The 21,899-nt window shown below is 40.5% G+C and overlaps 1 protein-coding gene across 3 annotated transcripts in view; it reads right to left on the reverse strand.

The window, feature by feature from the left end:
* Positions 1-7,734: 7,734 nt before the first annotated feature.
* LOC144507122 (E3 ubiquitin-protein ligase pellino homolog 2) overlaps positions 7,735-21,899 on the reverse strand; it is a 190,865-nt gene continuing 176,700 nt past the window's right edge. The window contains exons 7-8 of one of the 3 annotated variants that reach the window (XR_013500031.1): positions 16,342-18,640; positions 9,353-9,425 (exon numbers count right to left, since the gene is read on the reverse strand). Coding sequence is in view for 2 of the 3 variants with exons in the window: in XM_078233896.1 (XP_078090022.1) it covers positions 18,074-18,640 (567 nt within the window). In the remaining variant the exon portion in view is untranslated. Of the gene's footprint in view, positions 9,120-9,352; positions 9,426-15,457; positions 18,641-21,899 lie in introns of those variants that run through there. The other 2 variants (XM_078233897.1, XM_078233896.1) reach the window with 2 other exon arrangements.

The raw sequence follows: 21,899 nt of genomic DNA on the forward strand, positions 1-21,899 counted from the left end.
TAATTGGGCAGGTATGGAGTCAGCCATTTCTCAACACCTCCCTTACTTTGCCCCATTTTGAATTTTCTTTCCACTGAACTCAGGGCAGTCCACTCCATTAATTGTCTGGCTAATTTCCAATCTGTCAGATTGGTGCAGATTTTAAGCTTCATTGCCTCCAATATTGAAGCCACTTGATTCAGAATAACACATGCAGGGGGATGTGTCTCATTGTTGGCAACAATCAGAACTAGAGGAAAATCCTCTTGCAACCACATAGGACTGTATGACACATAAGTAAGAGTTTTAACAACACCAGGTTAAAGTCCAACAGGTTACTGTTACTCTTACTGTGTTCGACACATAAGTAGCCAGCATGGGGATCACGTAGAGTGATTTCTACCTACGTTATTATGTGAGGCACAATTTGGCTGCGGGTTCCAGGCGTTTGAGATCAGACCGGATGGTAAGAGTCGATCAGAATGTCTGGAGCTTGCAATGTGGCTGCGAATTCAGAGCCTGGTGATATTAAGAGCTGGCAGAGGGTAGGCCAGGCCGAAGATTCCAGGCCTCACACTGCTGCAACTGAATGTCTCTGAATCAACGTTAAAAAATACAGATCTTACGACTCCTTGCAGACAGAATCACAGAAATGTTACAGTGCAGAGGGGGGCCTTTTGGCCCATCATGTCTACATCTACTCTTCAAACAAACATCATGACTTTGTGCCAGTTCCCTGCTTTCTCTCCATACCCCTGCACATTACCTCTATTCAAGTAATCATCTAATGCCCTCCTGAATGCCTCGGTTGAACTTGCCTCCAGCATACTTCCAGGCAGTGCATTCCAGACCCAAACAACGTAATGAAAAAGATTTTTCTCGCATCACATTTGCTTCTTTTGTAAATCACCTTAAATCTGTGCCTTCTTGTTCCTGATCCTTTTACGATCAGGAACAGTTTCTCCCTATTTACTCTGTCTAACCCCCTCATGATTTTGAACATTTCTATCAGCTTTCTCAAACAGGCATTTCAGGGTCTTTGAAACTCAAAGTTCCCAGTATCTAAAGCAGCATTATTGTCCTGCTGATAGCTTGCCTACTGAATGTTAATTCCTTGGCTGTGATGACCTGAGGACGGGAGATGTGGTAGAGTTTGTATTCTCTGCTGGCAGCTTCACATGGAATTTATAGCACAGACACTGGCCATTTGGCCCATCCCATTTATGTTGGTGTTTATGTTCCACACTAGCCACCTCATACTCTTCTGGATCACATTAGGGTATCCTTATCAGGGTAACCTTCAGCTTTTTTCCTCACGTGTATATATCACGTTCTTTGAATATATCTATGCTAGAAGCATAGAATGGTTACAGCACAGAATGAGGCCATTCAGCACATTATCTCTGCATCAGTTCTCGGCAACAGCAACTCAACTTGTCCCATTCCTTCACCCTTTTCCCGTAGCCCTGCAAAATCTTTTCTCTTCAGATAATTATCCAGTTTCTTTTGAAAACCGCAATTGCATCTGTCTCCTCCCCACGCTCTGGCAGTGCAGTCAAGATCCAAACAATTTTTCCCCATTTATTCATGATTTTGAACACCTCTGACAAACCTTCTGTTCTCCCAGGAGAATAGTCCCAGCCTCAACAATCTATCACAGAACTGAAGTCTCTTGTCCTTGAAACCATTCTTGCAAAACTTTTCTGCACCCTTTCTAAAACCTTCACATTCTTCCCATTGAGGCTGAACCAGTATTTTATGACGTTTCATGACTTATTTGCTTCTGTACTCTGTGCCCCTATTTTTAAAATCCAAGATTCAGTATAATTTATTAACTGCTTTCCCAATCTGCCAGCTTCAATGATTTATACACATATACATGCAGGTCTCTCTGTTCCTACATTCTCTTTAGAATTGTATGCTTTATTTTATGTCACCTGGCCTTGTTTTTCTGATTAAAATGATTCACTTCACACTTCCCTACATTAAATTTCATCTGCCACATGTCTGCCAATTCCACCAGCCTGTGTATATCCTCTTGAAGACCATCACTATCTTCCTCTCAGTTCACAATTCTTCCAAGCCTTGCATTCTAAGATTTTGACAATAGTTTAACATTTCTAGGTGTTTGGTATAGGGTGGACTAATGTCTCTGAATTTTTAAGTTTGCAACTTTTTAAATGGTTAGATGGAATTTATGTTGGGCAACTAACAGTCAAGGTAGTTGGGAAACAGAAGATAGTTGTTTGTGAAGAAACATAATTATTTTATTGTTTTATGACAAAGCTTTTTTGAGTCTTGAGCTGGAGCTGACTTAATGGCCACAATACAATTAGGTGTTAGTTTTAAATCAGTTTGAAGGAATGGCTTAAACATTGCAAACTGAAGATGAAACTATGCTGAAGAAACCATGCATTGCTTTAATTGATCTGTACCAGAGAGGAAACCATTATTCGAACCATAGAACCACAGCATCCCTACAGTGCAGGAGGAGGTCAATTGAGTCTGCACCGACTCTCTGAAAGAGCATTTTTAACCAGGCCACCCCCACAACCCCGCTGCCCTATCCCATAACCCCAAGCATTTACCATGGCTAATCCACCTAAGCTACACATCTTTGGATTGTGGGAGGAAACCAGAGCACCCGGAGGAAACCCACGGAGACACAGGGAGAATGTGCAAAACTCCACAGTCACCTAAGGCTGGAATTGAACCTAGGTCCCTGGCGTTGTGAGGCAGAAGTGCTAACCATTGTGCCTCCCACTATTCTCTGATATTATGATAGGAAGTGGTCTTAACTGTTGATTATATTAGCTTTAGTGTGGGCTTGGGTTAGGATATGTTGACAAGAGAATGTGATTTTATTTATGGCTTCTCTGTAACTGGAAGGAAATGTTTGTGATGGAGTGCAAGGGTTGATGACCCATACAGACAGAGGTTGTTGTAAAAGCAGGGAGATACAAGACCGTTTACATCTGGTGGCCAATAGGAGTGAAGTTGGACCATGCCCAAAAAAGGAAAGAGAAATGGAAGACAGGTGGATAAAAGTCGAGAAATTGTCATTCTCATTGATAAAGTGTTACCATGGCTTCTGGGTTATGACTCTTCAGGACACAATTCGACATTACTTCAAAGACAAAGAAAAGGGATATCGTCTGTGCTGACAACATCAAGATTTCTTGGGATCTTGAGATATGAGAAACTTCTATGTTGTTTTCACTGCTTCCTCTTAAGTATACGCAAAATCTTGCTTCATGAATTCTACTTGATTCATAAATACTAGTTATTCATACCTTGTAGATCAAACACTACTGAGGACCCTACTGTTAGAAATTAAAAATTCAGACCTTGGAGTTTGTTTTAATTAAAAGGCTTTTATACCTCAAAACTCTGAACCTTACAGCATCAAATGCAAATGTTGAAATTGTGTCCTGTACATCCAGCTCTAGGTAAATATACATCAAGAAAAGCAGCAGTCCCTCTACTTCTGACTAGGGACTTATATCCAAAGTTTTCTGTAATTTGTGTTTTAATAAGCTTGAACTAAATAACTAAACTGTTGCAAAATGAAATTCTAGCTACGCTAAAAAATTGTGATTCAAAATATGACTTGGTTCACAATAAAATGCCGACCAGCACGAATATTTTTCACTTAAAAAGCATAGTTTTACTGATCTTTGGGCACTCAAATGATTAAAACATAGGAAAACAATGTAATGGTGGATTTAGAAACGATATGGCCAACACATTATCTTAGAACTCGTTGGACTCTGGGATGGTTCCGGCAGATTGTGCAATGAGACAGGTAGGATTAAGGATCTTCTTGTGAAGGATCCTCTTGGGATGAGTGATCATAATATGGTGGAATTTCTGATACAGATGGAGGGTGAGAAAGTAGGGTCCCAAACCAGTGTCCTCTGCTTGAACAGAGGGGAGTACGATAAGATGAGGGTGGAATTGGCTAATGTAGACTGGGCGAGCAGACTGGTAGGTAGGACAGCTGAGGAACAGTGGAGGATTTTTAAGGAGATTTTTTTAAGTACTCAGCAAAAATATATTCCGGTGATAAAGAAGGACTGTAAGAAAAAGGATAACCAGACGTGGATAACGAAGGAAATAAAGGAGAGTATTAAAATAAAATCAGATGCGTACAGAGTGGCCAAAAATAGTGGAGAATTAGTGGATTGGGAAAGCTTTAAAGAAAAACAAAGAACGACTAAGAAAGCGATTAAGAAAGGAAAGATAGATTATGAAACTAAACTAGTTCAAAATATAAAAAATGATAGTAAAAGTTTTTACAAGTATATAAAAAGGAATAGAGTGGCTCGAGTGAATGTTGGACCCTTGGAAGATGAGAGGGGGGATTTAATAGTGGAAAACGAGGAAATGGCTGAGACTTTAAATAAGTTCTTTGTGTCGGTCTTCACGGCGGAAGACACAAATAGTTTGCCGAATATTAGAGATCGAGAGTTGGTGGGAGGGGAGGTCCTTAATACAATTACTGTTACTAAGGAGGTGGTGCTTGGTAGACTAATAGGACTGAAGGTAGACAAGTCCCCGGGCCCGGATGGAATGCATCCCAGGGTACTGAAATAAATGGCTGAGGTAATAGCAGATGCGTTAGTAGTAATTTATCAAAATTCGCTGGACTCTGGGGTAGTGCCGGCTGACTGGAAAACAGCTACTGTTACGCCGCTGTTTAAAAAAGGAAGTAGACAAAAGGCGGGTAACTACAGGCCGGTTAGCTTAACGTCCGTAGTTGGGAAGATGCTAGAGTCCATTATTATAGAGGAAATAACAGAGCACCTTGAATAAGAATGGTTCGATCAAGCAGACGCAGCATGGATTCATGAAGGGAAAGTCGTGTTTGACGAATCTACTGGACTTTTATGAAGATGTCACTAGTGCGGTTGACAGAGGGGAACCGGTGGATGTGGTGTTTTTAGATTTCCAGAAGGCGTTCGATAAGGTGCCTCACAAAAGGTTGCTGCAGAAGATTGGGGTACACGGAGTTAGGGGTAAGGTGTTGGCGTGGATTGGGGATTGGCTATCTAACAGGAAGCAGAGAGTTGGGATAAATGGGTGCTTTTCTGGTTGGCAGTTGGTGACCAGTGGCGTGCCGCAGGGATCGGTGCTGGGGCCTCAATTGTTTACCATTTACATAGATGATCTGGAGGAGGGGACTGAATCTAGGATATTCAAGTTTGCTGATGACACGAAGGCGAGTGGGAAAGCGAATTGCGTGGAGGACGCGGAACGTCTGCAGAGAGATTTGGATAGGCTGAGCGAGTGGGCGAGGATCTGGCAGATGGAATATAACGCTAGCAAATGTGAGGTTATCCACTTTGGAAGAAATAATAGTTAATTGGAATATTATTTAAATGGAGAAAAATTACATCGTGCGACTGTGCAGAGGGACCTGGGGGTCCTTGTGCACGAATCGCAAAAACTCAGTCTGCAGGTGCAGCAGGTGATCAAGAAGGTGAATGAAATGTTGGCCTTTATCGCGATGGGGATAGAATATAAAAGCAGGGAGGTCTTGCTGCAACTGTACAAGGCACTGGTGAGGCCGCAACTGGAGTACTGTGTGCAGTTTTGGTCCCCTTATTTGCGAAAGGATATATTGGCCTTGGAGGGAGTGCAGAGAAGGTTCACCAGGTTGATACCAGAGATGAGGGGTGTAGCTTATGAGGAGAGATTAAACAGATTGGGTCTGTACTCGTTGGAGTTTAGAAGGATGAGGGGTGATCTTATAGAGACATATAAGATAATGAAGGGGCTGGATAGGGTAGAGGTGGAGAGATTCTTTCCACTTAGAAGGGAAACCAGAACTAGAGGGCACAGCCTCAAAATAAGGGGGGGTCGGTTCAGAACAGAGTTGAGGGGGAACTTCTTCTCTCAGAGGGTAGTGAATCTCTGGAATTCTCTGCCCATTGAAGTGGTGGAGGCTTCCTCGTTGAATATGTTTAAATCACGGGTAGATAGTTTTCTGATCGACAAGGGAATTAGGGGATATGGGGAGCAGGTGGGTAAGTGGAACTGATTCACTTCAGATCAGCCATGATCTTGTTGAATGGCGGGGCAGGCTCGAAGGGCCAGATGGCCTACTCCTGCTCCTATTTCTTATGTTCTTATGTTTTCTTATTGGAAAACAGCAAATGTGACGTCACTGTTTAAAAAAGGAGGTAGACAAAAGGTGGGTAACTATAGGCCGGTTGGCTTAACTTCTGTAGTAGGGAAAATGCTTGAATCTATCATCAAGGAAGAAATAGCAAGACATCTGGATATAAATTGTTCCATTGGTAAGATGCAGCATGGGTTCATGAAGGGAAGGTCATGTTTGACTAATTTGGTGGAATTCTTTGAGAACATTACATGTGCAGTGGACAATAGGGAACCTGTGGATGTGGTGTATCTGGATTTCCAGAAGGCATTTGACAAGGTGCCGCACCAAAGATAAAGGTGCATGGTGTTATGGGTAATGTATTAGCATGGATAGAGGATTGGTTAACTAACAGAAAGCAAAGAGTGGGGGTAAATGGGTGTTTTTCTGGTTGGCGATCAGTGACTCGTGATGTGCCTCAGGGATCAGTGTGGGGACCGCAGTTGTTTACGATTTACATAGATGATTTGGAGTTGGGGGCCAAGTGTAGTGTGTCAAAACCACTATTTTACCTGTGGCAGTGGGAGTGCCATGCCAAGTGGTAGCCTGGCAGCTTTTACAGGTTGGGCTGATGTTGGGCAAAGAAAGGGTATACTGGCACTGGAGGGGGTGCAGAGGAGATTCAATAGGTTGATTCTGGAGTTGAGAGGGTTGGCTTACGAGAAGAGACTGAGTAGACTGGGGCTATAGTCATTGGAATTCAGAAGAATGAGGGGAGATCTTAAAGAAACATATAAGATTATGAAGGGAATGGATAAGATAGAAGCAGGGAAGTTGTTTCCACTGGCAGGTGAAACTAGAACGAGGGGGCATGGCCTCAAAATAAGGGGAAGCAGATTTAGGACTGAGTTGAGGAGGAACTTCTTCACACAAAGGGTTGTGAATCTGTGGAATTCCCTGCCCAGTGAAGCAGTTGAGGCTACCTCATTGAATGTTTTTAAGACAAGGATAGATACATTTTTGAACAGTAAAGGAATTAAGGGTTGTGGTGAGCGGGCGGGTAAGTGGACATGAGCCCACGAAAAGATCAGCCATGATCTTATTGAATGGCGGAGCAGGCTCGAGGAGCTGGATGACCTACTCCTAGTTCTTATGTTCTTAACTCCAGTGCCTCAAAGATTGGGTACATCCTTAGCTCCTTGTGACCAGAACCCCTTTCCAGAAGTGTCCAATTATAGAATCTGCTGTTACAAAAAAGTTTTTAATGTTTATTTATTAGTGTCACAAGTAAGCTTACATTAACACTGCAATGAAGCTACTGTGAAAATCCTCTAGTCACCACACTCCAGCACCTGTTCAGGTACACTGAGGGTGCTGGTTAGGCCAATGTACCTAACCAGCACATCTTTCAGACTGTAGGCAGAAACTGGAGCATCTGGAGGAAACCCATGCAGACATGGGGAGAACATGCAGACTCCGCACAGTGACCCAAGTCAGGAATCGAACCTGCGTCCCTGGTGATGTGTGGCAGCAGTGCTAACCACTGTGCCACCATGCATCCAGTGGACTATCAACTTCCAAAGAGTATTATACACCTACGCAGTATCTCTGCTTTTATTTTGAAACAGGAAGAAGTCTCACAACACCAGGTTAAAGTCCAACAGGTTTATTTGGTAGCACGAACTTTCGGAGCACTGCTCCTTCATCAGGTGAGATTATTTTGTTATTCTGAAACTCGCTTGAGCACAGGAATTGTCATGCAGGCAAACTCGGCTGCAATTTAAATACATATAATACATTGTAATGAGATAAATGATTTGTTGATCTGTGTTATACCAGGAGAATTCCCTGCTCATCTTCAAAATAAGACCATGACATTTTTAAGATGCACCTGAACCACTAGAACAGACAAATGTGGCCTCAGTTTAATGTCTCACCTGAAGAATGAAACCCTTAGGAACACGGTACTCCTTCAGAGATATAATCACCATTACAAAGTGTTCAAGACCAAGAATAGGAATACTCCCTTTCAAACCAACTATGTGCCATCATCCACCAGTATTAATTTTTTCAGCTAGGGAAAAATTTACTAATGGGGCACAGCAAGAACTAACCAGCAACAAAATCCAGCAAACAAATGCACTCATTATACTCCACAATTGATCAAATTAACTCAAATTTAATGGGGGCGATTCTCCCAAAAAAGTTCTAAGTGCTGAATTTTCAGGAAAACTGGTGTAATTCACGATTTTTTTTCGTTAGGAGTTCAGAACCCCCCCCCCCCCCCCCCGCCCCCGCGACTGTTTCATTTATGGGATGTGGGTGTCACTGGTTAGGCCAGCATTTATTACCCATTCCTCATTACCCTCGAGAAGGTGGTGATAAGCTGTCTTCTTTGCCACTAACTAGATGCTGCCATCAAGCCAAAAAGATGTTCTGACTATCACACAAGTAATGTGGTATATAAATTTTGGTGCCTGTGCGATGCTATGTATGTAGGCTGTACATCCCAAAGACAGGCAGATCATATCAAACAGCAGGCAAGGAACTTACCATATCCAACCAGCTGGTGCCTACAAAACCAAAACTCAGTGTCCATCATTGGATGTGATTCCGCAATTGGACATTTGCTAAATACCCCCCAGTTCATTCATTATTACACTGACAATCAATTTAATATTGTCAGTCAGGCTTGCAGTGCATTGCATTTGCGTGTACTAGAAGCTACATATATTAATACACAGGGTGCTGTTCTTTGCAGACAGAAAGAACATGCACACACATTGTGCCTGTTTCAGTAAAACAAAATAAGTTACAGCCATTCGCTGGTTCATTACTCAGGGCAATGCCTTGACTAATCAAAGTCAAGCTGCCAGTTTTAAATTTCAAACATTGTTTGGCAGTTAATTGTCAGTCGCCATCAACCGGTGCATTCTTCATGGCAACACCTCTACCAGTCCACTTGCCAACCAATCACCTCTTTTCTCGTATGGTAAAAAGTTGATGATTTCCCTTGCATTGTATTCTTGCAAATGTTCTGAGAAGTACAAGATGAAAATCATTTTTCAGCAATATTCAAGTTTTGTACTACCAAACACATCAATCTTTTATTGTACTCAATATAAAGGGGTAACTACGGACATATTGATCTTTTGAGTAAGACTTGTTTTTAAAGAAGAACATAAGCAAAAACTGGCTGAGATTGTAATGTAACCACTTGTAAAATTCTGATGTGGATTACCCTTGATCAACCAGTGAAGAGCAAACAGAAAGTCACATCTTATTTTTCAGATGCAGATACTTCAAAGGAGGAGAAGCAATGCAAAAACTGAACTGTAATCTCCTGCGGAGATAATGGAGGCTGATTACCATCGCATCAGAAACCATCTTTTGAGAGTTATATCCCAGACATGATGTGAGTTGAAAGAAAGCAGTTTCGAGGCAAAAGATTTAAGGTTTTCCCTTCCGGGAATACACAATGGGTTAAAAGCGACCCTGGTCTCTATGCACTGGTCTATTGTTCTGGTTCTACTGTGCTGGTGTGTGCTGTGAAGGTCACAGCTGAAGGATATCCCTGTTCTTGCAAGTAAAGTCTCTCAGATTGCTGGAAGCAAGTCGCCAAAGTCAGGGTTGAAAAGGGAAACAGGACAACTCCTTTCCGTTCATCTGCTAAGCCAAGAATCTCCAACTAACTGCTCAACTGCCAAAGTCAGCACTAACAGAATCACCCAACTTAATGGCTGCAGAGTTTCACCATCTGCCCCTCACAGACAAGCCAAAGCCAGATTCCTATATCTTTTTAACTTTAATTTTTGGACTAATTTCTCGGGTGTGTGTGGTTGCATTTTATTTTCTTCTTACGTCTTAGTAACTTAATAAATTGACTTTTTCTTTAGCTGAAGAAAGCCTGATTCAATTGGCTCCTTTTAAAGCATAAATATATTTGGACTGGGAAAAAGTATCAACAAGGGAAGGGATCCTTTTTAAATTAACCTTGTCGTGACCAACCAAGAGGTTTTATTAAAGATGGAGAGCCAGTCATCCCTCCTCACCCAGGAGCATAACAATTTGGAGGTATCTTGTCTAAAATCGGAACAAATTTATAATAACAAAGCAAAAAAGTGACATGAGGAAGAACATTTTCATATAGTCAATGGTTAAGATCTGGAATGTTAGCAGGATGGAGAAAAAGGCATATGGGACACTTGCCTTTAACAATCGATGCATAGATTACAAAAACAGGGAAGTCATGTTGGAGTTGTATAGAAATTTGGTGAGGCCACAGCTAGAGGACTTTGTGAAGTTCTGATTGCCACATTATAGAACGTGATTGCACTGGAGATGGGGCAGAGGAGATTCACCAAGATGTTGCCTGGGATGGAATGTAAGTTATGAAGAGAGGTTGGATAGGCTTGGCTTGTTTTCGTCGGAGCAAAGAAGACCAATGGGTGACCTGATCAAGGTGTACAAGTCTATGAGGAGCATGAGTGGAAAAGGAGCAGCTATTTCCCTTTGTTGAAGGGTCAGTCACAAGGGGGCACAAGTTCAAGGTGAGGGGCAGGAGGTTTAGGGGGGGGATGTGAGGAAAAACATTTTTACCCAGAGGGAGCTGACAATCTGGAATGCGCTGCCTTGGAGGGTGGGAGAGGGGGGTTGCCTCACATCTTTTTAAAAGTATCTGGAGGAGTACTTGACACAACATAACATTCAAGGCTATGGGCCAAGTGTTGGCAATTGAGATTAGTTGGGAGGTCAGGTGTTTCTCATATGTCAGTGCATACTCGATGGGCCAAAGGACCTGTTCTGCACTGTACGAGTCTATGGAATGCACTGCCTGAGAATGCAGTGGAGGCAGGTCCAATTGAGGCAATTAAAAGTGAATTAAGACTATTATCTGAAAAGGAAAAATCTGCAGGGTTAGAAGGCAGGGAAATGGCACTAGGGGATTTGCTCAGAGAGCTGGTGCAGACATAATGGATCAAATGGCTTCCTTCTACATTATAAGAATGTGATTCTGCTCATACAGCCTGCAAATTTGTAACTATAAGTGCTCCCTTGACAGAGAAACAAAACTCCAATGATGAATTTTACAGCCCTTTAGCTGATTATTGCACTAAATTAACTACTCGGTGACGTCAGTCCTACTGTTGTCACTAGAAAATGACACGAAATTGTTCAGCAATGCCATGGTGAGTAAAAATAATTGATTGTCCTCTGTATTTTTGAGTTTGGGTTTATATTTGATATTACACTTCTTTGATAGGATAGTCTCGTGTCATTTTATATGTCACAAGAGTTGCATTGAAAAAGAATGTGCGGTGAATTTCCAAATAAGGAACATCAGCATTGGGAGTGAAATCATTTTATACTTTTCATACCTATTTCGAATATCAAACACTTCTAATTATTTGTAATACAAAATATGCTCAGGTCAAAAGAAAAGTACGTAAATTAATACCAGAAAAGTAGGGATGCTTTTTAGGGTTGGAGGTTTGAGCCCTGCTGTGATGTGTTCATGTGATAAGAATTTACTTTATATCTGACCCAGGGAGAATAGGAACAGAAAAAATGATTAATGCAGGCACCAGGAACATACAGATTTCATTCTCAATATTGACATCCTATATCTTAATTACTAATATATTCCCCAGTATTTATGCCAAAAGACAGCCCCCTACTAGGGACAATGATAGAAAGACAGCCTTACAATGTCTCTGATATCACAGCAAAGAAAAAGAAATAATGTGCTTGAATTTATATTGTGGCTTTTGTATCATCAGGACTTTAGCTGCCATTGAAGTCAAGTGGAAAATTCAGCTAATAACATCCATAATGATTTTCATCATTGAAGATTTCGGTTTACATCTTAAGTTGGTGGAGGATGGCTGTAGTTAGCCTTCCCCCAATTCAGCACCTTACCCATAGGACAACGCTCATCTTTTTCCATTACTATCCTAATGGCTGTAACTTATTTTGTTACAGAATTGTGGTCACTATTTGCCACATGTTCCCCTACTGCAACTTTGATGACCTGACCGGGCTCATTCCCCAGTACTAGGTCCAGTATAGCCCCCTCTCTAGTTGGACTGTCAACATATTGTTCCAAAGAGCCTTCCTGTACGCATTTTATAAATTCTTCCCCGCCCAGGCCCCCAGGCCTAAGCGATTTCCAATCTATGTGAGGGAAATTAAAGTCTCCCACTTTACCTATGGGTAAAGGTCCTATGGGTAAGGTGCTGAATTGGGGGAAGGCTAACTACAGCCGGATTAGGCAGGATTTGGTGGCTGTTGATTGGGAGAGGCTGTTCGAGGGTAAATCCACATCTGGCATGTGGGAGTCTTTTAAGGAACAGTAGATAGGACTGCAGGACAGGCGTGTGCCTGTAAAGAGGAAGGATAGGAAAGGTAGCGTTCGAGAGCCGTGGATAACCAGTGAAATTGTGGGTCTAATCAAAAAGAAAAAAGAGGCATACATGAGGTCCAGGCAGCTAAAAACAGATGGAGCACTGGAGGAATACAGAGAAAGTAGAAAAGAACTCAAGCAAGGACTTAGAAGGGCAAAAAGGGTCACGAAATGTTCTTGGCAGACAGGATTAAGGAGAATCCTAAGGCATTTTATACATACGTTAGGGACAAGAGGGTTGTTAGGGAAAGAATCGGACCTCTCAGGGACAAAGGAGGGGAATTATGCTTAGAACCAAGGGAAGTAGGTGAGATCCTAAACGAATACTTTGCATCAGTATTCACAAAGGAGAGGGACATGTTGACTGGTAGTGTCTTAGAGAGATGTGTTGACCCGTTAGAAAAAATCTCAATTACAAGGGAGGAAGTGTTAGGTTTTTTAGGAAACATTAAGACAGACAAATCCCCAGGGCTGAATGGCATCTATCCTAGACTCCTCAGTGTGAGATGCAATTGCTGGGCCTCTAACAGAAATCTTTGTCTCTTCACTGGACACAGGCGAGGTCCCAGAGGATTGGAGGATAGCAAATGTGGTCCCGTTATTTAAGAAGGGTAGCAAGGATAACCCAGGTAATTATAGGCCAGTGAGCTTGACGTCCGTGGTAGGGAAGTTGTTGGAGAAGATTCTTAGATAGGATATATGTGCATTTAGAACTGAATAATCTCATTAGCGATAGACAGCATGGTTTTGTACGAGGGAGGTCATGCCTCACAAATTTGGTTGAGTTTTTTGAGGAGGTGACAAAAACGATTGACAAGGGAAGGGCCGTGGATGTCGTCTATATGGATTTTAGTAAAGCGTTTGACAAAGTCCCTCATGGCAGGCTGGTGCAAAAGGTTAAATCTCACAGGATAAAAGATGAGCTAGCTAGATGGGTGGAGAACTGGCTTAACCATAGAAGACAGAGCGTAGCAGTGGAGGGGTCTTTTTCTGGTTGGAGGTCTGTGACTAGTGGTGTTCCGCAGGGCTCTGTACTGGGACCTCTGCTGTTTGTATTATATATAAATGATTTGGAGGAAGATGTAGCTGGTGTGATCAGTAAGTTTGCGGACGACACAAAGATTGCTGGAGTTGCGGATAGTGATGAACATTGTCAGAGAATACAGCAGGATATAGATAGGCTGGAACATTGGGCGGAGAAATGGCAGATGGAATTTAATCCAGATAAATGCAAAGTGATGCATTTCGGTAGATCTAATGTAAGGGGGAGCTATACAATAAATGGCAGAACCATCAGGAGTATAGACACACAGAGGGACCTGGGTGTACAAGTCCACAGATCCTTAAAGGTGGCAGCACAGGTGGAGAGGGTGGTCAAGAAGGCATATGGCATGCTTGCCTTTATTGGACGGGGCATAGAATATAAAAGTTGGCATATGATGTTGCAGCTGTATAGAACGATGGTTCGGCCACATTTGGAATACTGCGTCCAGTTCTGGTCGCCACACTACCAGAAGGATGTGGAGGCTTTGGAGAGAGTACAGAGAAGGTTTACCAGGATGTTGCCTGGTATGGAGGGTCTTAGCTGTGAAGAAAGATTGGGTAAACTGGGGTTGTTCTCCCTGGAAAGACGGAGGATGAGGGGCGACCGAATAGATCGAAGGGCATAGATAGGGTGAACAGTGGGAAGCTTTTTCCCAGGTCGGAGGTGACGAACACAAGGGGTCACGGGTTCAAGGTGAGGGGGGCAAGGTTCAACATAGATGTCAGGGGGACGTATTTTACAGAGGGTGGTGGGGGCCTGGAATGCCAAGCAAGGTAATTGAGGCGCACACGCTGGGATCATTTAAGACTTATCTAGATAACCACATGAACAGACTGGGAATAGATGGATACAAATGAATGGTCGAGTGGGCACATGAGCGGCGCAGGCTTGCAGGGACGAAGGGCCTGTTCCTGTGCTGTATTGTTCTTTGATGCTGGAATAAAGATTATAAATAATTTCCATTTATATACTATAAATGTCTTATTATTTTTAGTTTGGATATGATAAAGATGAGCTTAATCAGAAATCCCATGTATAATGTAATGTCTTCCTGGAATTTGGATTCTGGCCAAAGATGATAACAATCTTATCCAAGAATGTCTGCAATTGGGATAAATATTTACATTTTACACTTAACAGTGGATGATAATATCTTTGATTATAATCAATAAGCTGGCCATACACTCATTTTATTTTATGTTGACTACATTTTCTTCTGTAGACATTTTTTAAAACCAGTGCCAAAATCATATAAATTACTTTTCTAACTTGTAGGTACACTGTGGTAGTAAATTGTTTTTTATTGGCTGAAGGTTATTTTTATGCACCAAAACAAAGTCGGCAAGTTCCAAACTATAATCCCTTGAAATCTACTTAATGGACGAGTGTTGACTTCCAAGAATCACAGAACATTTATGTAATAAGATGAACATTTTCACTGAACAAAAATGAAGTTTTTGCTATACAAAGGAGGTTCACCGAGATCAACCAGCACCAAAAGATTTCAACAAAGTGCAAAATATTGGAGTGTGGGAGTGAATTTTACAATTTTAACAATGAATGGAAGAAATTTAGCGGAGCACAAAACATAATTCACATTTGGTACAAGTGCTTTGGCTTAAGGAATATTACTGAGGTAGTTATGGACTTTTCTTTATTTTTAAGGATATTACTATGTAGAATTCAAAAGCAAAGATTTTCAAGACAGCAATTTTAACTTTCGGTAATGGCATAAAGTTAATGGTATCAGATCAGTCACCCAATAATCATTTCCACTGAAATCAACAAAAGGAAAACTGGAAAGATATATGATGGTCAGCTGATCCACTACTACCTGCTTTCTGCAAGAACTGAAAGTTAAAATTATCTTCACTTGTTTTACTTTCGATAGTCAAAAGTATAGGAAAGAGGCATCAATTTAGTCTGTGCGCGCGCGTGTGTGTGTGCATGCGTGTGTATATATAACATTTTCAAAGTAAGCATTTTACTTCTGGGAAAATTAAGGGATTGGATTGGTCTTGTGAATAACATGGAACACATTTTTGTAATCTTTGTACCACTTGCATGATCTTATTTGTTGCAATGTACAAATGTTTTATAGAACAGATGAAACAAAAATCCAACACAAACTAAAATATATTCAATGCATAACTATTTCTGGAAAAGCCTTTATTAGCATGTAATAAGACATCACAAGAAATCAGTTTGCATCTTAGGCACCAACAAAATTCTTTTGAAACCAAACTTAAGTAAAGCTACTAAATTTTAAACTAGAGAATTCTGAATGCGCGCGCACACAGGCAAAATCCCGAAAATTTAATCGGAAAGCTTTTCATTCTGTATGTATAGAAATTAACACTGGTGTGACAACTGATGAAATAATCAAAAAGGCCGTCTTTTACTGACATTAATTGCGATTTTTAAATTAGCAAATACAATAAATGGAGTTAGTTCCAAGTCACGTGACAAGGTTGACATATATGCATTATATTGATGAAAAATTAACTAGGACTTTTACCCCGTTTTGTAAGAAGCCTAATTGAGTAATACTTTATTTGCTGCAATTTTGCCAGCAAGATTTGCCATGGTATTGTTGAGTGCTCAACACTTCACTATAATACTTCATTAGTAATAGTGGAGTTAATCTTTCGAAAAGATTAATAATAAATATAGGTCAAGCCTTTTATTATCTGATGCATTTCCTTTTAACAAGGGTAACAGCTAAATTATATACAATCAACAGTGTTAAAAAATATAACAGAGTAAATATATTAATCTTAATTGAATTTTCAAGAAAATATTTTCACTTACAGTGAAAGGTACCAGTTGTAATAGAAGATTAAAATACATGAATATAAAGGGTAAAATCTTGTCACTTGACTTTTAATCCACACTAAAATCAAGAAAATGCATTAAAATATGGAGAATGCCATGAAACAAAGCACATGGTAACAATTAAGCCTGAAAATTATTCTGTACACAATGAGCAAATAAAACAGTACAATCATAGGTTAACAAGCCAGATATGCAAATCTGTATCTAGACCTCAATAAAATAGCTGCAAGCATCATACACATCAAAACAGTTTTATAAATTAAAATGGGTGTACATTCTGTTTTGAGACTGAGCTTGTTTTAAAAAAGTTCTTTTTCAGGCAATAGTTTTTTTGATGATTTTGTGATACCCCAAAAGTCAAGTCAAAGTAAATGGTGAGAGAATGTGTAATGTAGATATTTTGAATCCTGAATCAATCATTTTAGCTGTTTACGATAATTATTTTCAATCAAATTTAAAAGGAGACATAATTAAAAGCAAGTTGCATCTGAACTTCCATGCATGCTAACCTACATGCCCCCTCAGAAAAATTACAAAATAACCTATTAGGAAATATTTCGAAAATGAGTGATCTAAAGATGTTACATTTGCATTATAAATGGGTCAGCTGTTAAATTGTTTTACAGTTGGTCTTTTAAATTTTTAAATATTCCAGTCCACCAAAATTTGCCAGAAGGTATGCCCACAGCTCTGTTGCTGCTGATATTCATACGGCTTGTTTATACAATGATGATCAATAAAAGCTGCATTTGAGTTGTTCCAGGAGTTTAAATTTTAAATGGACTTGAAACAGAAGATGTGCAATTTAGGAATACATTATACAGCAGAACTGAGCAGTACAAAAACTTTGAGCCAACAGACTGGAAACGCAGAAAATATTGATACTTTAAATAGTACTTAACAGCACATTGAAGATGCAACTCAAATGGAAAAATAATTGTTATATGACACTAAAATTAATATTTTTAATTCAGTTTCAGTTAAATTATAACAACTTCTCTTAGTACACTATAAAGGGGTGAGAGGGGGTGTGTTAAGAGCATCACAGCTCATTTCAGCATTCAAAAATTAGAATAATTTTCAAAATACAATATTGCATCGAATTTCAGAAACACCTTTGCAAAAGATTTGTAAAGCTTTTAAAGAATATTTCAGAATTTCAAAAAACATCCACCTTGCCACTGATCTCTGGTGCAGAATTTAGCTAATCATTAACTGCACACCTGAGAAATTAAACCAAATTACAGTAAATGAGCAGATCATCGCTATACACTCTTACTAAAAGAGAGCAAGTCTGAAAGAAAATACTTTACTGCTAAGGTTACATAATAGCCATAAAATGATTTACAGCTTTATCTGGACAGGCCATTCAAGTATATATATATATATATACAATATATTAAAATCATATAAATTATAAAACTATACAAAGGGCACACTGTAGCAAAATAGGTTAGAACAATAGGATAACTTCTATTTTTTAGTTGTAGCTTTTTACGAATGGCTCCTCCAAATGCTGCACCCGTAAAACATTTATCATCCACACACAAGTAACTCTGCCCCACACCAAACTACTCACCCTCCCAATTCTTCCAAAAATGATGTCAATCATTCAGCAACAGTGGGCATCCAGCTACAGTGGCAGATTTTTTTCACAGTATTTCCTAAAAAAGTTTTTTTTTTCTTTTTACCCTCCTTCAAGTCTTCATCAGTCAATTGGTCCCTGGAAAATTAGTTTAATGATGCCTTGCTCTCCATTAAGTTGTATAGCACAGAAAGGACACGCTGCATGGAATGCATGAGTACCATGTGGTAATGGAATTTGTGACCAGTATTTTGCTGTTTTCTCAGAGCACACATGTCCACATGGGCTAAATGTATGTGTTGAAGGACCTGCATCCACATAAAATCCTGCCTCACAACCTAGCCAAAGGGGCACATATGGGCCAACAGTTCTGCACATAGGACATTCTCGCTCATTGGCTTCTGTGTCACTACGATGTCCCCAGTTGTGGTAACCATGGACATGACCACAGCTAAGGTAAGCCCAGGGCTGTTTCTCTTCCACAATGTCCTTGCGATTGATGCTGGGAAATGCCAAGGTGTTAAGCCCAACTGGACACTGAGGTCTAGCAGCATTTATCTCTTGTCGAAGAGCCTCAATGTGCTTTTGGGTTGGAGTATGGAACAAACCATCTGCTGTTCTCCACAGTAGTGTTGCCCCACAAAGATCAACAAGTGAGCCGTCCTGAAGAACATTGGATTCGCTATCCACCTAAGGAAATTTAAAAAATGCAACATACATGTAAAAAGTTCCTCCCATATATATTTTATACCTTGTGACAGAGCAATGAAAATAACAATACAAATATAAACCCATGGTCTCATTTTAACCCCTGCCACTGATAAATATAATACTAACTGAACTGCACAGACAAGAAGGGGTCCAAGTTTCAATGACTAATTTGTACTGAGTTAAACTCATGGTAGGTATAGTGACAGGGATGTTATAATTGGCTTCAGCATTCTGGTAAAGGGGGAAGGAAAATTGACAGTAATGTCATTACTGATCACTATGAAGTGGCGTTCAGCCAAAAAATGGACATTAGAAGTGATCAGAATTTGAGAAAGTATGTGATGCTCCTATGACAGAATGAATAGCACGTCAACACTAACTAGGCTAATATTATTTGTGCCATTTTATTCTATTGCTGATGCTGTGGCTATAACGGAGGGAACTGCCAGAATCATAGAATCCCTACAGTATAGGAAACCATTTGGCCCATCGAGTCTGCACCGACCACAGTCCAACCTAGGCCCTATTCCCATAACCCCTCATATTTACCCTGCAAGTCCCCCGACACTAAGTGGCAATTTACCATGGCCAATCAACCTAGGCCGCACATCTTTGGAGTGTGGGAGGAAACACATGCAGGCACAGGGAGAGTGTGCAAACTCCGCACAGATAGTCACCCGAGGCCAAAATTGAACCCGGATCCCTGGCGCTGTGAGGTAGCAGTGCTAACCACTGTGACGCCCTCAAGGAGGCTAGAAGGAGCCACTCAACCAGATAATAAAACGTATTAATAAGAAGTATCCAGGATTAATCACAATAGTTTTTTAAAAATTAATTTCACTCAGTAACTCCTCATAGTGAATTCAATAAATGAGATTATCAGCTCTTGCCCTCACAACAAATTATAATAAGCAGATAGAAAAAATAAAATTCACAATTTTAACTTTCAACCTTTGGACAAGATAAGCTGGACAGTGAAGAGAGGGTTGAGATGAGATTTAATAGCGGTATTCAAAATCATGTGCAAGAGAGTAGATAGACAGAAAATTGTTCCCATTGTCAGAAAGGTCAAGAGGTTCATTGCCAAGGGATTGCCAAACCTTAAAGTTCCCTTTTTAACACCATTGTGGGAGGGTTATCGGCATGAAAATGGACTGCTGCCACTTTCTTCTGCCACTTTCTCAGGGCTATTGGGATGGGAATAAATGCTCCCTAGTTTGCATCACCCACATCATGAGCCTATTTAAAAATAAATCTGTTGCATATCGTTGCAATACATTTCATATTGTAACCTTTTTTAATGAAATGTTTTAAAACTTCAAAATATGACATTTTGCTACTGAAGGAATACTTTTCAGAAAATAATTTTTAAAAACTGCTGTAAAAGCCAATTCATAAACACCCTTTTGGTATATCTACCACATTCTTCTTTTGAATTAAAAAACAAGCTTGCAGTGCCATTTGATAAAAAATATGGTAAATAATTTCAAAAGACAACAGCTACAAGAATAACTTTCAGTATTAATTACTTCAAGGTGAGGTATACTTGGGGTGTTTCAAAACTATATTTCCCCCCACATTGTGACCTTTCATTTTGGTTCTGTTCCAATGATCTGTTGTGAGCTGGGTATAGATGCTTCGTGTGCCAGCAAGAAAATTAACACTTCATGCTGATACACAGAACTTGGATGACACTAGCTTTCTCAGCTGAAGGTGCTCCAGGTTAGGTCAAAGTGACAATTTGCAACACACTGCATAGAGATAACAGTGACATATATCATTAGATTGGAAAATGAGACCTGAAGTATGTCTTTATAGGAACAGAAAAAAGCTACAAAAACAAAAATAAAGGATATATTTGCAAAAAAGCAGATCTAATACTATGCAATGAGAGTCAAGTATTACTGTTTGAGTTATTAAAGCATGTAGCTGCACATAAAATTTGAACTAACATTAGTCACTCTGCATATCTAGAATATGCACTTATTATTAAACTTCAGTTGCCAAAATTACTACTTTACTTGGACTCAATATTTCCAGTCTCCAGATGGCTGGTTCTCTGCTGCCTAGGACCCTCCACGAATGTCTTCAATGTGAACTTAAAGTGGAAGCCTGGGCTAGATACATGACACTTGACTGAATACTGACCCTGAAAATATTAGAGAGTTTAAAACATGGTCTTACAGCTGGGCAACTCGAGAACCAACCCCCCAACCACACACCCCTGACAAACTGACTACATCGCCAACCACCCCCCGACTCAATGTGACTATCCCCCCATAAAGCCCTTACCCTCCCTGACCAGATCCAATTATCCTCTGACTGACTATTCACTCACCCACCTAACTATTCACTTAACCAGGACTGGACTTCAAAAAATTACCTGAATATGACAACTAGTTCCGTAAAAAAGTCTTCTCCAACCCCCTGCTCCATGATTTGTTGTATTTGGATGGGACACGCTACAATGCTGGGATCGGAAGATTCCAGAAGAAATGGGTATTCACATCTGGTCAGTACAATCTTCACGGGCAACAGCAGTGACCCAGCCTTACTGCTGACTGGAAGGTCAAGGGCACAATATCCAGGTAATGTATAAAATTGTCACACTTGAGGTTATAAATTGGTGAGATTTGTTTTAATCCAGAAATGCACATTTAAACAAAATTAAGACCCACACATAATTTAGGGCAGAATTCTCCAATTCTGAGACTAAGTGCTTTGGCAGGTGGCTTCAGCTGCAAAGATGCTGCCTACCAGAAAGGTGGGATCCCATAGCAGATGCAGCACTTGGAAGCTCATTAATTATGCACAGGTGAATTCCCCTCCAACTCTCCTAGCGGACCAGCAGCTGATTTGTCTGCCCGCCTTATACTGACAGTTTGAACTCCCGGTGCCATATTTAAACACCAGCCCAGCACACTCATATCACTCTCTCCAGTCCACCTGTCTTCACTAGACCGTACAGGATGTCCGGAACACAAAAGCAAAATGCAAGTAGCCTCAAGAAGGCAGCAGTACCTACTTTCACTACCAAGGCCCTTGAGGCCATTACTTGGGGAGTGCAGTTCCACCATCATGTGCTCTATCCACCAATGGTTTGAGAAAGCACACAAACTCCATCCCTCCAGCCTGGGAGACTATTGCCCAGGAGGTCAATGTGGCTGTCACCTGACCGCGAAGCACCATCCAGTGTAGGAAGCAAATGCATGATCTCATTTGCTCTGCCAGGATAAAT

This window comes from Mustelus asterias, chromosome 18, assembly GCF_964213995.1.
Source record: "Mustelus asterias chromosome 18, sMusAst1.hap1.1, whole genome shotgun sequence".
NCBI lineage: Eukaryota > Metazoa > Chordata > Chondrichthyes > Carcharhiniformes > Triakidae > Mustelus > Mustelus asterias.